General features: G+C 32.9%; 1 protein-coding gene and 1 long non-coding RNA gene across 2 annotated transcripts in view; one reads left to right on the top strand and one right to left on the bottom strand.

Moving 5' to 3' along the window:
* Nucleotides 1–7,229, top strand: part of LOC117124105 (transient receptor potential cation channel subfamily A member 1-like) — a 59,418-nt gene extending 52,189 nt beyond the window's left edge. The window contains exons 24-27 of the mRNA XM_033270245.1: nt 704–883; nt 1,701–1,828; nt 4,071–4,196; nt 5,510–7,229. Coding sequence (XP_033126136.1) covers nt 704–883; nt 1,701–1,828; nt 4,071–4,196; nt 5,510–5,813 — 738 coding nt within the window. The 3' untranslated portion in view covers nt 5,814–7,229. The remainder of the gene's footprint in view (nt 1–703; nt 884–1,700; nt 1,829–4,070; nt 4,197–5,509) is intronic.
* Nucleotides 7,230–12,003: 4,774 nt separating this feature from the next.
* Nucleotides 12,004–14,270, bottom strand: LOC117124093. Its single transcript, XR_004447922.1, has 3 exons — nt 14,052–14,270; nt 13,609–13,738; nt 12,004–12,488 (listed from the first exon to the last, which is right to left on the bottom strand). It is a non-coding gene; the product is annotated as an uncharacterized LOC117124093 (long non-coding RNA).
* Between the last annotated feature and the right edge of the window lie 2,966 nt (nt 14,271–17,236).

Raw genomic sequence — 17,236 nt, 5'->3', positions numbered from 1 at the left:
TATAGTAGTTAATTTTATTTCATAATCAATGGGCGCCCGTTATAAAGCTTGCTTGTTGTGGCGACCCTTTTTCCACTTTATTCAAATGTTCTGTCTATGTATTTTGTATTGATATTGATGATGTGATGTGGAAATAAACTTTATATTGAATTGAAAGAAGATTAATCCATGTTATTAATTTATTCCAAGTTACTGTATTACATCTAGCTAACCTTATCCTATAGTTTTACACTACTTTATTCCTGCTAAAAGATCATAATTAATATTATTTATATTGATGTATATTGTACAGAGCGTAGAGTTCAGTTTTTGAATATGCGACTTCTCACTATTTAGAAACAGCTAGGTCACACCACTAGATCATAGATACGGTACCTGTTGGTGTATTCAATATTGAACCATTTAAGCACAATGGGTGTAATAAACTTTCAATATTCCACTATTGTAAATTTAATCCCCAAAAAGCATACTTATAAGTAATTTCTATTTAAATACCATTGATGTAGACCACAGAGAGCGCATACATTTCAGTCTAAAATGCGCTGTTTAAAGCTGACATAAATATGTAGGCCTACACTTGAACAAGTCTGACAAAAATATTTAAATTTTAACAGACCGAACTTATTAAAATTGAATTATTACTTTCTTTAAATATGAAAACTATTTTTGTTTCATAATTATATCCTGTTGTATCTTTTTAAAGATTGGTTTAGCTGTCGGTGATATTGCAGGGGTACAGCGTAACGCTCAACTTAAACGGCTTGCAATGCAGGTTGATCTACACACAGACCTTGAACAGAAGTTGCCTTCAAAAATTATTCAATACAGAAATGCGACTGAGTACACAGTTTATCCTAATTGTTCACGATTTTTTATGTTGAAGGTTAGGTTAATGTTATATAATTATAATCATTATAGTGATAAAAGTGATAATGATGCTGATGACGATGATAACGCTCATATTAATGTTGATAATGCTGGTGTCAACGTTAATTGTAAAGTTAATGTTAATAATATTGATAACCATTAATGACAATAATTATAATAAATAGGAATAATAATTATGTTAGTAATGAAATTTTTTTTTTATAGTGGTGGTGATTATGATGATGATGACGATGATCATTTTTATGATGGTTTTTTTTAGTGTTTTTTTATAATGTATTTGCAATTTTTTATGTTTTTATATTAACCTGTTTTTCATGTATTTATGGTGTTTTTAATCACGATCTTAAGGTAGAACAATATATTAATATTGAATAAGTTTTCGTGAATAAATAAAGTGACTGTACTATACTATACTATGATGATGATGATGATGATGAAGGATAGCATTGATGATAATAATGATGAAGAGAAAGAAGAGTATAATGCTGTTAACAGTTATAATGATATTAATAATAATAATAGTGATAATAAATTAAGATATATATATTTGTTGTGTATAATGATGTTGATATCGAATAATAATAATAATTATAATAAATAGTAATAATAATAATAATAATGTTAGTAATGAAAATACTTTATAGTGGTTGTGATGATGATGATGACGATGATGATGATGATGATAATAATGATGATGAGAAAGAGGAGGATAATATTGTTGTCAGTTATAATAATATTAATAATATTAGTGAAAATAAATTAAGATGTATATATATATATATATATTTATATGTATTTTATTAAATAATCAGCTTTGGAAGAAAATCCGTGAAACGGCAGGAATGGATGAAGATACAACACAAATGGAACGAATAACAGAAGCTACAACGGATCCAGCTTTTGACTTGGTACACAAAGAGCAGCTTAAACAGAAAAGGAGGTACGTACCCAGATCAACGGTAAACGCGATCTTTCCAAAAAGCTAATGGAAGTCACACCGGGCAGCGACTAGGTAACAACCAAGCTGCGACCGACGTGTAACAACCAAGCTGCGACTGAAAATTAATTTTAGGGACAAATCGTACTGAGATAGAAAGAATAGGGCGCGAATGATGGTGGGAAATTATTAGAGCAAAATCATTCACAGCAAGATCGACACTTATATTCAAAACATCTGACCTATTATTCAATTTATGTGAAGTCATAAGCAGTTCTTACATGGCTGTACTACCAGTCTTCGACGGTGGGTAAATCTTGGATGATGGTTATGTAACTTGTTATGTCACCACACGATAGGGAGTGCGACCAGTCTTGGCATGCTCCACACGAGTTTACGTCTAGTGGCTTCATCCTGTCTTTAGGTCCTTTCAGTATATTTGAAGCTACTTTCAGGGTTGAGTCATTATCTACTGCAACGTTAAAAAAAAGCATTATTGTTATGGTTGGTGTACCATTGCCAACATTAGAACCCATATTATATTTGGCCCGGCTGTAGTGTGTTTCAGTACTATGTGCGTCCCTGAATTGGAAGGTGTGCAATTACTGGAATCTGCTACGGCAATTAGAGAGGGGAGTCACAGGGCGGAGGACTGACTGCGACTAGCTATTATTGGATGTGATCGATCATTAATCGTACAATCGGTCAGTGTTTGTCACCACAATCGCACTTGATCTTTTCAAAACGTTGGTGAACACACAACCACGACTACCTACTAATCATACATGACCAACCGCAAGGCGTACTACCAGTACGGCCGTGGTAGGATTTTGAGAGTGTGAGAGCTGCTATGTGAACAATGTCGTTGATAATTTTTAACATTCTGGGAATTTTAATCTGTTTGATATGGGTCGCCAGTCGTTCTCACATGTGTCATAGTCATCTTCATATAATTATACATACCTGTTTCCAAAATACACTGAGTAGTAATTCCGGGCACTCCCGGTTGTGTCTTCCTCTTCCCTATTATTGGTCCCATCCGTCACAATATTAAACTATTTCTTAACATAGTCCCCAGAAAATAATATTCAAACCCCTGTCTTGGCTAGCTACTTCACCCATAAAGGTATCTGATTGTTCAGAACATTTTTGTTTTTGGAAGAAGTTAAGATCTTGTCTAACAGTTTCGTGGATTATGTAGACGAAACTGCATGCGACATCGTCTCTTGTTTAGTAAGATCAGGGTACTGTTAAATTACAAAACCAATTTAACTGTTCCCTGGTAAATAAGATAGCCATCGGTACAACTCCGCATCCTTATCTGCCTCCTCCTGCGTCTCATGAACATCAACCTCATCCACCTAAATCTAAAGTTAAATCTAATGTGGTTATTAAGAATTTTTAACAATAAATAACTCTAGGTGTTTTCATGGATATAAATGAAACAAGGTCAATTTTGGAGGGCGGTCTTTCTGCAACTCTAAATCGCAGAGGTAGTCACGATAGTGTTAGATGGGCTTTAAAAGAGCAATCGCAATAATACACAATTTTATCGGATTTCTTTTGAAACGGCGCCGCCAACGTCTCGCAACTCACTGGGGAACTTCCAGAGGCCTAGTTAAACAGCTGCCCTTTTACACATGAAGCACCGCACGGCTGATAGCGCCGCTAGTCCTTTGCTATTGCAGCAGTAGACAACAGATACGATCTTGCTTTATTTACTGTAATTACTGTATATGTAAACATTAAAACAGCTTTTTAAGACTTGGACTTGCTTTTAATATAAACATTTCGTGTTTTTTTTTCCCGTTTTAATATATTGTGCTCGTTAGTAATTTAGTTTTATCGTTGATTTAATGCATGACGGTAACTACGTAGAGCAAAATGGTGGGCCTCTGAAAGTCCCCAGTGGTAGTTACCAGGTTATCAGAAATTTTTATTAAAAATTTCGCGAAAATGGTCTATAAAACCCCTGCAGATCGTAGAAAATTTAGTCAATATATTGTCCCGTGGCCAAGACGACACAAATCACAGGATCTAGGAATATAGGCCCTATCTTAAGAAGTGAATGAGGCTTAACAGGTTGGCACGTCTACGTTCAGGATGATCACATTTTTAACCACTATACAAAAACATATATATATGTTTGACATTTAGTTTTAGTTTGTCAGTGGTCTATTTCAAAGGTTAGAGCTGGTCACGTACTGATACTGTTAAGTTTTAAACTTATTTATCTTTATTGAAGGTTTAAAGAAATGCAACAGCAGATTAGCAAACAATTAGACCTCCTCAAACTGATAGTTCAGAAAATGGAGATCAAGTCCGAAGCCGATGATGAAGATGAAGGAGACAATATACGTGACAAAAATAAGTAAGTAAACTTTACAACACTAACAAAGATGATCCGGATTTTTAAAAAAATTAAAATTACTCTGACGTAGGCTTACGCGTTTCTAAAATGTTGATTAGGAAATCTTTAGACAATGAAAAATTGAGACATTAATGCTTCTCTTATTTTTATTTTATGAAACCTGATTAAGAAATTTAAATTGTATGTTCAAGCTTTTTAGGTCAACATTTTTAAGTCCACATTAAATAACATGTCTCTATTTCATGTATTCATGTAAGTTAATTAACAAAATAGTTGATAAATTCTTCTATAAAGTGATACCCATGGAACAACCGATTAGTTGGTCAACTCTAATTGGGCGATGTGCCTACACTTAACTCGGCCAAGAATAAAATCTGCCAGGTGCTCATCAGTATTTCCATCATCCTAAACTCTGATCATCAGATCCAAGATGCCCACAAAATAACTTGCATATGATTTTATACTGCTTCTTCAAGGAGGTCAAGGAGTTTTTAAGTGGATCCGTTACTTCTTTCAATTTTTGTTTTAATTTGGCCATAAATAAGATGGCCGCCAAGTCAACTAAATTGTATTAACAGTTTTCTTTGTTATTACATTCTTCCAAACCTAAGCTTAAATAATAGACTAAAATAATTTGGCCCTTTATTCAGGATGGCTGTTAAAATCTTCTGAATTATATTCAGACTACCTTTAGTGTTATTTTTTTGTCATTTTGACCAGAAAGTTAATATACCAAATATAAATAGAGTTAATGTAATTCTGGGGTCTCTCCTGGAGGTTACCACATTCTATGTTACCTCCGAGTTAAAAGAAAAAAAAAACTAAATAAAAAAAATAAGCAAATAGGCATATAATTTATGTTTTATATGTTTAATAAACAAGCCTCTAACCGTTAACATTTCCATTACCGATTTAGATTTTGGTTTCTTGTGCTGCCGTTTTTAATTTTCAATAATAAAATTTACAAAAAAAATATGTTTACACTTTGTTGTTTGTGATTCCTGTTTGTTCCCTACCTGTTGTTTGATTTTTGGTGGTGATGTTTGCGCTTTAAAAATCGTTATTATTATTATCATTATTATTATATTATTGGTGCAAATTTCTGTCAGACTAATTTGGGATGGTATCATTTTCAGTATGATGTAACCACAATGAAGGTTCATTTACTTTTTATGATCGAGCCATGTCTAAACCAATCGGCCAGTATTTATAGGCCTACCATCTTAGGTTCCAATTGTAGATCCACGTTTAAAAAAAAATCATTTTATTATTTCAGATTTTATTTAACATGTGTCTGAATTTAATTTTCCAAGGGTTCATCTGAGCCAAGTTGTTCGCCAAACAATGGTACTGAAAGCCTTCCATACTCAGCTATCCCAAGCGTCGAGCCTTGGTGTGCGGCGATGTAGTTCCACAACGGAGCCTATGGTGGCGCCACCCTCTGTTGCCACTGTGGACGAGGTAAATGAGAATGAGCTAGAAAAAGGCAATGACAACGAAACCTCCTCTTCCGAAGATGGTGAGGAGGTGGGAGATGAAGAGAATAAACAGCGTGAAAGTGATGCCACAGTCAGTATTACAGATGATTCTGACGGAGCTCAGTCATATAAATGTTAATAATCAGGTCAAAGCTTAAAGTCTATAAGCAGAATTTATAACATTCTACTTCATATTTGTTTCAAAGACGGCAAGTAAGCATTAATTCACATTGAATTAGTTTTTAAAAATTAAAAAAATGTGTGTAACCGAAATTTGCTGGCCTAAGTTAACTTCATTTGGGAGCTCTATAGAAAAGAACGTTGAAAATAACATGTAATTGTGTTTATAAAAGGAAAAAATGTACCGTATTTCTATTCAGGAAAGTGTTTATTGGCAGATCATGGATTGGTTAAATCATGAAATAATTACCATATTTATTCGAATATACGCCTTGAGAAGGGTCTATGGAAGGGGGGGGGGTGATGGTTATTTGAGAGACGCTTTTATTTTAGGAAGGAATTTATTTTTAGTTTTTGGTGTAAAATGGATAGTGGAAGTGGAACTTCAAGACGACAAAATGTGTTATTGGCTGCCAACCTGGTTAAATGATGTAATTCTACTTGATTAGAAAATTAATATAGTATGTTGAGAAATATGTGGGTTACATGAGTTCAGTTATTTAGGGGGGGGGGTCGTTTCTTCGAGGGAGGCATTATTAAAACGTCCCTATCCCGACGAATTATTATTTGATCAAACCAACCAATCAACTAGACAAGATAACTACCATGAGTAAATAGACGCATTGGAACTCGAAGAGAAACCTAGGAATATAAACATTAGTGTTACGGAGCGTTGAAAATGTTAAAGTGTCACTATTAAAAAGCAAAACCTATATTCTTTTGAAATCCCATCAAAATTATTTGTAATTAAGTGATGCCTCATGACACGAGTAAAGTAATGTTAATGGCTAACACTAACACGCTTCCAAACATACGCAAGAAACTGTTGTTGTTTAAATATGTTCTTGTGTTTTATCAATGAATGAAATGTAATATTACAATGTATGTACCTTGATATCTCATGATTTTATTAACCTGTCCATGATATTATTTGTTCTAAACTTTACAGTCTCTTATTAGTTTCGTGATGAATGTACGTGTTTCAGCAAGAAAGTAACATTTTAATACGGTAATTGGTATTTATTCTAAATGTGTAGTTACTTACAAAATAGATTGGTTGAGCTGAAAATCATCCTTCAAGAACATAATAATTAGGTAATCACATCTTTTATGATAGTTTTTAACTTTTGTTTATTATCGGCAGCACCCTGTTGAACTTTTGTGTGTTAATTTCTCTAGATTAAAGATATATATTTTAATAACTTTTAATTAACATTATTAAAATATATTTAAAAATAAAATAACATTCCAAGTTGTCAAAAATGGATTGCACTGTCACACTACCTAGTTTTACACAGGAGGTAATACATGGTGGTACATAGTGCGTTGTGATTGTATGATTATATTTAGTAAATAATATTGTGTTAATGATATTGAAAGAATTTCTTTTGTCTTTATTTTGTAATTAATTTTTTAATGTTATTATCAAATAACATTTTTTAATGTTATTTGCTATTATTTACCGAATAACACATACCAATCAATAGAGTCAAGGCATGCCCTTTCAGGTTCAGGATAAGAAGGCTTCGGGCTTTGACCGTCAATGTCAATCTGCTTCTCTTTACCCTTTCTATCATAACTGGTATTTTTATTAATAAGTTGGTTATTTTTTGTGGGGGGGGGGGGGGGTGTCTTGACCCAATATTCCATGAACGCCCTCTGGCGAGAATGTGCGGATCAATCAAAGATCTTATAACAATATAGCGTTCTCCGCGGTTTTACCTGTAACAATAGAAGCGTTTATTCACATCCCCAGAAAGCGACAGAAAGTAATTGTAACTGAAGGCGTCCTTGTTGTTTCCATGTTGTTTGGAATTAAAGACTAAATCACCAGCATTCTAAATATTCATGAGATTAATTATTTCGTCACCAGCAAACTTGTAAACTTGACTCATTAGTGATGCGACACAACACAGGTTCTGCGGTCGGCCTTACAGCTAGCCAACCAGTGAGTATCGTAGGAATTTGGATTTTTAGGTTTAGCGCTTCCTAGATAAATACTGCAACAATAACATATTTTTCAATCTTGGTTTAATTTAAAGTCGGAGATATGTCCTGTCTCGACCACTCTAGAGTAACTCTCAGATAGCCATCGTTATACTTCTACGAATGGATACCTTCTTCGAAGCAAGAAATCAAGTAGTCTTTACCCAGTACCCTCGTTTATATTATTTGGTGGGAATTTTTTCTTACAGTAGTACCAGATTGGCTAATGAATATATTCTGAAATATGAGGAGTCAACAACCATATTTAGCAGCAAGCGGTCTGTAAATCATCGATTATTAGCATAGGTATCATGAATGTGATGGTAAGACAATGACGATGACGATGATGGTGATGATAATAATGAAAATTAGTGATAATGATAATAATGATAAGTAAGGATGATGATGGCGATAGACCTATTATAGTATGGGCATCATTATTATCATTATAATTATTATTATACGTCAATTGTGAAGTCATCACTGCAACTCCTAATGTTATTTGCCTATTCCCCACCGTCCACTATTTTTTAATTACCGTATTCTCGCGCAAATAATTTGAATAAACGCCCCCTCAATAATTCAATCAATTCTGGACTGTGGATGTTGGCATGATTTGAGGTGTGGAGTGGAATCACATTCTCCTTTAAGTCAATATCAAAATGAGGATATTTTTCTTGGACAGATGAGAGCTCTCTGGACAGACAGATATATTTCCAACTTTCATCTTCTTACTTTTTTCTATAGCCCAGTCCTACTGCTTTTCCGACAATTTGCACCTAACAACACATTCCCATCTGAGTTTTCAAGAAAACCTGCAATGATCATGTAATCCTGCTAATCTCAATCGGCATGGCCAACAAGTAACCACCACCACTAATTTCACCTGCTATTCTGCTGTTATGAAATAATGTACTCACAAAATTCTTTTCATGACAAGCCATGCTCTCTGGACGATTGTCTTTTCCGCCGCACCACCATTTGTAATTTGCGGTTTCCTGATGTCCTTATTTATTCAAAATGTGCCTCATGAATTTAATAAGTTGTCATAATAACCCCTCGATTTTCATCTATTAATTCCATAAGCGCCCCCGCAATTTCCACTTTGTTTTGATAAGCGCCCCGTTCGAATAGGCGCCCCGTTTGAATAAGCGCCCCTCAAAAAGTGCTAAAATATTTTAAGCGCCCGGGCGCTTATTCGCGCGAGTACGGTAGTGGACGCTTGGCTTGATTTTATTTAGGTTCATGTGCAAAAAAAATTCCTAATTTTTTCGTCAACGCGAAGACATCGTGCACCGCGATGTAAATTGTAAATTGTAATTGAAAATTACTTTCGTAAAACAAGCTTAATGAGGACCCGAAGAAATTTACTCCAAATTCAATATTAAGTATGAACAAAATAAAGAATTCATTGAATCAATAGACCCCCATAAACAAAACAAACTGAACGTTTATTAATATTCTAGACCTATTTTAAAGGCTCCAGGAACAGATTTGGATGTACGCACACAGTATACTGATCATATCACTATAGCAACCGATGACTGCTCACTAGTTCGTTATCAAAAACTAAAATTAAAATATTTTCAAGCATTAAATCTAACCTTCGTATGATAATTTTCCAATAGTGTACTATGCGGAGCGAGCTCTACTAATTGCTTTTTTATGGCAGATTGTAATTTATAGGTAATGACAGTTTTTGGCAAAAATTAATACAGTATTAAGGGGACCCCCTCGGGACCAAAAAAAGTGACCCCTTAATAGGGGTACCCCTATTTGGGGACACTAATTAAAAACGTGAAATTGTCCCCTTAATATGGGTTTTTGACATGTTTTCATATAACGATGACATACAATTCTTTATAATTTTATTTCTATTGATACAATTATTTACAGTAGAATTGATAATATGAAATCAGCAGAAATGTAATTAAAACCGTAAATTTGTATGTTCCCAATATTGTTTCATGATGCAATGTTAATGAATGAATTAGAATCTTATGAAAGTAGACAAAAACGAAGAAAAAGAAATCCCCATGGTTAAAGGTAAAAATTGACAAGATATACGAAGTAACACATGCAGTAGGTCTAACTGATATTCACTCCAAGTATTTGGTGATTATTATTATTATTATCATTATTATAACAAAAGCTTGCCCTTGACAAACAGCTGTAGAAATGATAATAATTAGAAAGGTGATAAAAGTTCCTTAATAATTTGCTCAAATTTTGTCAATATATACAATTTTTCTTATTTTGAGACTGTTGTATTTGTTGAGATACCGGTACAACAGAAAAAAATAAGTGTCCCCTTAATAGGGGTTATTTGACCATTTAGAACACTCAGAAAGTGTCCCGTCCCTTTAACAGGGGTGTCCCCTTAATAGGGGTTGACCGCAGTGTTAAAAGATGTATCGCCCCTTGTTTCACGGAAAAGTGTCCCCCTTAATAGGTGTGTCCCCTGAATAGGAGTGTCCAAGGGAGGGGTTCTACTGTAATATGATATCGGTGTATCTGCTGTCAGGCATGTTTAGATTGATTGCACAGCTTATTACTTGTTACAGAATTTACACGAAGATCATAGATGTCAAAGTTTAAAAGTAATGTAATTACGAGAGGGCGCACTACGTAGCGTTGTTACTGCAGGATTTGCGTGCAGAAATCGCTGTCTTGTAATTATAAGATTAAAAGCAATAGAAAAGCAGTCTTGGAACGCTGCGGTTATTTAGTTCCCTGCAAAAACCCACCAAACACCAAAACCAGTGTTACATATGCAACACTTGTAGGTGTTAAATCAACACCAATTCTTGGATTTAACTTTTACACCAAAGCCGGTATTATGTTGAATTTTAACACCTTCTTGGGTATCTATATCCTGCAACACCAAATGGTGTTAAAATTATTTTAACACCATAATCGGTGTTACTTATGCAATACCTGAAGGTGTGAAATCAACACCAATTTTTGGATTTAACACCAAAGCCAGTGTTATACGTTGATTTTTTTTTAACTGTTGTTAAATAAACTTTAAACAATTTTTAAAAAGTGGTATTGTTAACTCCAGCCAGAGTCATTTTACACAAAATAAAATGCCGACTCAAAACAAGAAACAATGTAATGAATATTTCAGAACATATTTAAAAAGGTGTGAAGGGAGAGTTATTTGAATACTTAAAATAACATTTCTATAATATGAATCACAAACACAAATTTATTCGGAAATGAATAAACTTTAATAACAATAAATTTTAAAATGAACATACTTAACATTTTTTTTTTGCAACAATGATCTATTGAAAATTACAGCATTCAATTTGCTTACATATTCTCAGAACAATTTTTTTATCTCATACTGAACAACTAAACATTTTTAAAAGTACATTAGTACTCATTGATCAATTATCAAAAATTACAACAATCTAGGTTTTTTTAAACAATCATCAAATAATTGTAATAAATATTATTATATTTCAGTTTTGATCAAAGTTTTTAAAAACAGTCATAACAAATGACCATATCGTTAAAATGTATCGTTAAATCAAAATATTCTTGCATTGCTAATAATGCCTTAATCTCCTTTTGAAAATTAAAACTTTCAACAAGTTTTCATCAATTCAACTACATTAAAACAGTCATATTAAGACAATCAGTTTTTTTGCAACAATGACCTAATGTATACGAACAATACAGTGAATTTTTAAGGTGGACTGTTCTAGTTAACTCAATAATTATAATACTTAACTTTAAAAAATGAATCAATTGTATGCATGGACTGTATATGTTTTAGCTACCTCCTTCAACAATAGTACTTCTACTTGAGTTAAGCAAAAACAAGTTATAATAGTTTGAAATCATTTGTCAGTTATTTTGTGTCCACAAAATAAGTCTATTTAAACAACACATGTCTTGGAGCTACATACTGCAAATGTGCACTCTTTGATAAATTTGATAAAACATATAATGGTAAATGGTCCACCAGTTCACATTGAGTTTTAACAACTAAACACACTGGATATTTCAATTTGATAGAAAAAGCATGGTAATTGTGCAGCTGTAGAATAATGCTTCCCAAACCTTTAATAAAAAATAGACCTTGTCTTCATATATTTGAATATGTCGAATCTTACCAAATATTGGCAACTACATTAGTAGGCCTACTCATTGATCTATTATCAAAAATTACTACAATCTGGGTTTTTTTTAAACAATCATCAAATAATTATAATGATCAGTTTTGATCAAAGTTTTTAAACACATAGTCGTAACAAACAAATGACTATATTGTTAAATTAAACAAAAATTAAATTACCCTTGCAATGCTGAGATAACTAATATTGCTTTAATTTTAAACAATTTAGGACCTTTCAACAAGTTCTCATCAATTCAACTACAATAAAATAGTTATATTAAGACAATCAGTTGTATATTGAATATTACTGTGAGTTTTTAAAATGGACTGTTTTATTTAACTCAGCAATGATATAATACTTTCTTTAAAAATGAATAAGTTGTATGCATATGGACTGCATAATAATATTTAATTACTATCGCATTACTTACTCCAGCTGTGTGGGGATCTTTTAGTGATGTGAAGAGGTTTACTATGCCTGCTGCATATTTACTTTTAATCGATGATTTTGGTGTCCGTCTATAAAACAAAATTGCAAATTTATGATTACATTATTATATTTTAAACGAAATTTTTCCCAAAAATAAAGTCTCTATAGATGGATGTAATGTCTTTAATAAGATTTATGTGAGCTGAATGGCTTTAGCAGTTCAGTAGTTACAATCATAACACAATATCAATATGCTATAACAGAGTCGCTTGTTTGTTCTGGTAGTGAGAATGAAAAACCAGTGGGCCCACTGTGAATAGTCACAATCATGCAGTAATATTGGGGGAAAAAATTAATTGGTAGGTGAAAAATTTTAACATTATGGGCAACTATTATTAAAAAATTATTAGTAATATAATTAGAAATCCTAAACGCAAATTAAAAAGCATGTTAGAAGATTCAACTTCATATTAAACCTTAATGACATGCCTCATTTGCTTGGTGCTCTTCTGTTTTTTTATTCTTTTATTAGATTTTTATTTTTTTATTATTATTTTTAAAGATACTTACTTTTGGATTCTATTTTGATAACATTTAGGTTCATACATTAATTATTTACGGTAGAATGTACATTTTATTACATTTTGGATTATCTTCTTTCTGTAACAAATTTATTTTAATCACATTTTGCTTTTATTGCTATTATATATTTTCTAAATATGCCTTTTATAATTTTTACTGTTTTTAAAAAATTCTTTTAGTTATGTGTATTCATTTATAATTATTGGAATGTACATTATATTAAATCTTCAATTATCTTGTTTCTTTAATTTAATACATATATATTTAATATATATTTAACTTTAATATTTATTGTATTTTTTAATTACGTTTTAAATTTTTTTATGTTTATTAGGTTTATTTTAATTCTATTTAACGTCTTTTAATTAATTTACTTACTTTGTTTTTGTAATTGTACTCTATTGTTTTTGCTTTGTATGTATTTGAGGGTCCCAAATCATCAGCCCCGGCTGGATGGACCACCCTCACAAAATATTGTTGAAATAAAATAAATAAATAAATAAATAAAGATAGTAGGTTCTGATGTCTGACAAAAAAAACAAAAAAAACACTACAACATCAAAAATGAAATAATATACAAAACATATTAAAGGTGACTAATAAAGTACAAAGTGGAAGCCTACTTACCCATGTTTATCCATCATGTGAGCAACCAGCATATTAACTAAAACCCTCCTTGATTTTTCAGATAAATGTTTTTATCATGCTCAATAAGGATAGCTTCACCATCTTTCCTTGTTATTAGGATGTTTATGAACTAAAAATTAAAAATTTTAAACTATTATGTAATAATGTATGAAACTTGCATCTGCAATACTGACTGAAATAAGTGAGGATTCTACATCTTAACATACAATAAGATTATGTTAAATAATAACAAAAATATAAAAAAAATTGAAATATTTATTTTTTTCTCAACAAAAAAATAGTCATGCATGATGTTGATTTTAAATATTATATAAATATCCAAGAAATGAAATAGTTCTTTATTTACGACAAAGGTTAATAACTGTTAGTATAATCTAACAGTACATAATTAATGTAGGCATAGTAATATGAACACTACTAACCTCTGCCAAATCCAAACTTTCACTGTTTTTTTTAAAATTTCACTGGAGGTGAACCAAGCTCATCTTCACTTGATTGGATTATTACGGAGTCAGATAATGCACTGCTCTTACACTCACGATCTTCTAAAAATAGGTTTGAGAATAAGTAATACAAAAATACTGAAACTCTATTCTTAAACATAATAATAAACAAAATTCATCTAAAGTAGAACAAGGTATCATTGATTTGTTACAGAGTGTTTTTTTTTTTTTTTGCTTTTGTTTGTTTGTTTGTTGACATTTTCAAAATCGAGGCAAACTTCCATATTTGCATTCCAGCCTACAAAGATATCCTATCCTAGGGCTAGGCCTAGAGAGCAAGGAAGAAGTCAAATGTATTGTAGCCTACTATCCATCCTTCTCCTTAAATTTGCAAACCTCTTGAAAGCAGCTAGGCCTAGACGTGACCTACATAGGTGTGAGAAAGAGCACGCACTTCATCGTGACATGCCATATGGAGATCCTACGACGAAAGCCTGCCTAGCCCTAGGACCTAGAGTAGAATCTAAAAAAAAAAAAAAACAACTGCAAAGATTTTAAATGTTTAGAATGTAGCCAAGGCCTATATCTACTCACCAGTTTTCAAGAAGTTTGTTTTTTTATGCTCCGACAGCATTTTACTGTAATTACCACAGGCATCGTTCTAAAATGGCGAGCCGGTAAGTTTTCTAGCGGGCATTCGAAGCTCGTGATAACATTCATCCAATAGGAGTGCTGCATTTGAATGTCGTTTTCCGAACACCGGAATTTGGAATCAAGTAAAAGCTTCTGGAAGTTTCCGTTCATAATTGTATTCTTTTTGGTGTTGTTTCTTGGCGAGTGGTGTTAATCGTAACACCAGTGGAATCAATTATTTTCAACACCAGTAAAGTGTTATAAATTTAACACCCTAGTTTTTGAAGGGTATGCGCTTTATTTTATTACCCCCGGTCACTGGATCAAGCACATGGAACAACACCCATGCCCCATAATGTTGCAGCTGTAATCAGCGCATGGTTGTGTTTGAACCCATCAGGTACCCACTTGTACTCCTGGGTGGAGAGAGACAAACGTAAATAAAGTGCCTTGCCCATGGAACACAATCGACTTGAACAGCGAGAGCTTCGAACCCCCGACCTCAAAGGTTGGGAGTCCAAGCCACAACCAATGCGCCAACCACTTTCTCTATAATATTTGTTATTCCTATTTATTTTATTTTTTAAACAATTTCGGGTTACAAATAAAGTACGGTAACTAACTTTGAAATATTAAAACAGCATTTTGAACGAATTTAGGGATATTTTCTACAATAAATTAAACCACCATAACTTTTGACTCAATATTAGGAATGTTCTCGCAGTACATTAAATTAATCCATTGTCATTCAAAGTTTCATTAAAAATAGTTTTGCTTATTTATAAAGGCGTGTCCCTAATGTTTTGTTTTGACATTCACGTTCACTCTTTGCTCACGTTGTTTATTCACTATCACTGCCACCTTGCTTCTTGGCCTACCTCACCTAGCCTATTGTTTCGAACCATTTCTCTACATACTAGCCGGCTTTTCTTTCTTCACTCACTCGCTACTAGGCACCTTCTCTCATACAACTGGCTTACAGACTCGCACGATTTAGCGGGGCTTTGGTTAGGATAAAATAATAAATTGGAGAATTTGTATAGCGTCTGTTAGAAAAATATTTGTCATTGGCGCTTAAAGATATAAATAAGAATTATTGGTCAAAGAGATGAGTTTTAAAGCCCCATTCCCGGCAAAATTTCACTAAAAATTGACTTTTTTTTTAGAAAATATGCATTTGCATTACTCCAATTATTATAAATCATGGAAAAATATTGGCATGAATTTTAGTTTTACGCAAAAGAATAAAAAAAATGAGAAATACAGACTATTTCTCATAAAATATTACCATTTTCACGACGAATTCATCGTTACTAGGCAAATTCAGAGGTTGTAGTTCGTATCCACTGGAATACTCTCGCTTTTATTTATACTTTATACAGTCAATAAAGTGCGCCCTCTCTAATGAGATTACTTTTTGTACTTCGCATCTCGCACAATGCGGTCGTTCGGTTAGGCTGAGATTTGTTCAGTCAGAATCAGTTTTTTTTTTTTTTTTAACAAATTTGAAATAATTCCTGTGAAATATTATATTCACAAGTGTCAATACTAGCAACGGAAAATATCATGTCGGCCGTTTTTATGTGTGATAACAGAACCTAAATCGAGGTAAGGCTAGGCCTAGCCTAGAGCAGCATTGGATAGGCTAATGTTTTCGGCGCCTACGATATTTCTTCTCACGACCTATCGCAAAATCAAACAAGAAAATTCATCCGCATTTATTTTTTGTGTGGAACACAAAAAATCAAATTTCAGTCTTATTTTACATTTTTTTCATTCTTAGGAATGTCTAAATTCAGTTAAACTAGCAATTCCGTATTATATTTATAAATCTTTATAACATTATACAAAAATTAGATTTTTAAAAAAAATTGAAATTTTGCCGGGAATGGGGCTTTAAGAGCGTTTTGAATGCATCAGTATTTGAAGTTAATTTAAGTTTAGGTAATAATTTCGGAGCTGCAAAATAAAACAAAATTCAACAACAGTCATCGTTGTGGAATGATGTGAAAATGTAGCTGGTAGAGTTTTCGTTATCTCTTTTGACAACCAATACGCCGAGAAAAGCGCATATGTTTGTGTATGACGTCACCAGTTTAGGCCTAGTTTTAGTTTTCTCGTACTCGCAACCCAAGATTCAGAAACTGGATCCAGGGCGATGAATCGACTCCAGAAACTGAATGTATTTACATCATTTCAATGAAATTTGATCATATTCTGTATTAAATTATTATATACTACCTTGAGAAAATCATCATAGTTAATACTGATTGCAAATCCAGATGTTCACATACTGTAATCAATATAGTTCGTCCTAGGCGCGCCATTCCGCAGGCCTACTATCGATTAGGCATCGTGTCACCTCGGCCCAAGAGCGTGCCGCCCGTAGCAAACAGGCTGTGCTGCCACCAAGGGTTTGGTTCTCGGGGAAACGCGAAACAGGATAGCGAAAGCTCACTATTTCTTTTTTTTTTTTTTTTTTTTTTTTTTTTTTGTTAGGGCGGCGTTGGAGCTGTCTTTTATACACATCT

The sequence above is a fragment of the Anneissia japonica genome, unplaced genomic scaffold (assembly GCF_011630105.1).
Source record: "Anneissia japonica isolate Jap-2015-1 unplaced genomic scaffold, ASM1163010v1 scaffold288194_len294098_cov161, whole genome shotgun sequence".
Classification (NCBI taxonomy): Eukaryota; Metazoa; Echinodermata; class Crinoidea; order Comatulida; family Comatulidae; genus Anneissia; species Anneissia japonica.
This window is presented reverse-complemented; position numbering and strand designations above follow the sequence as displayed.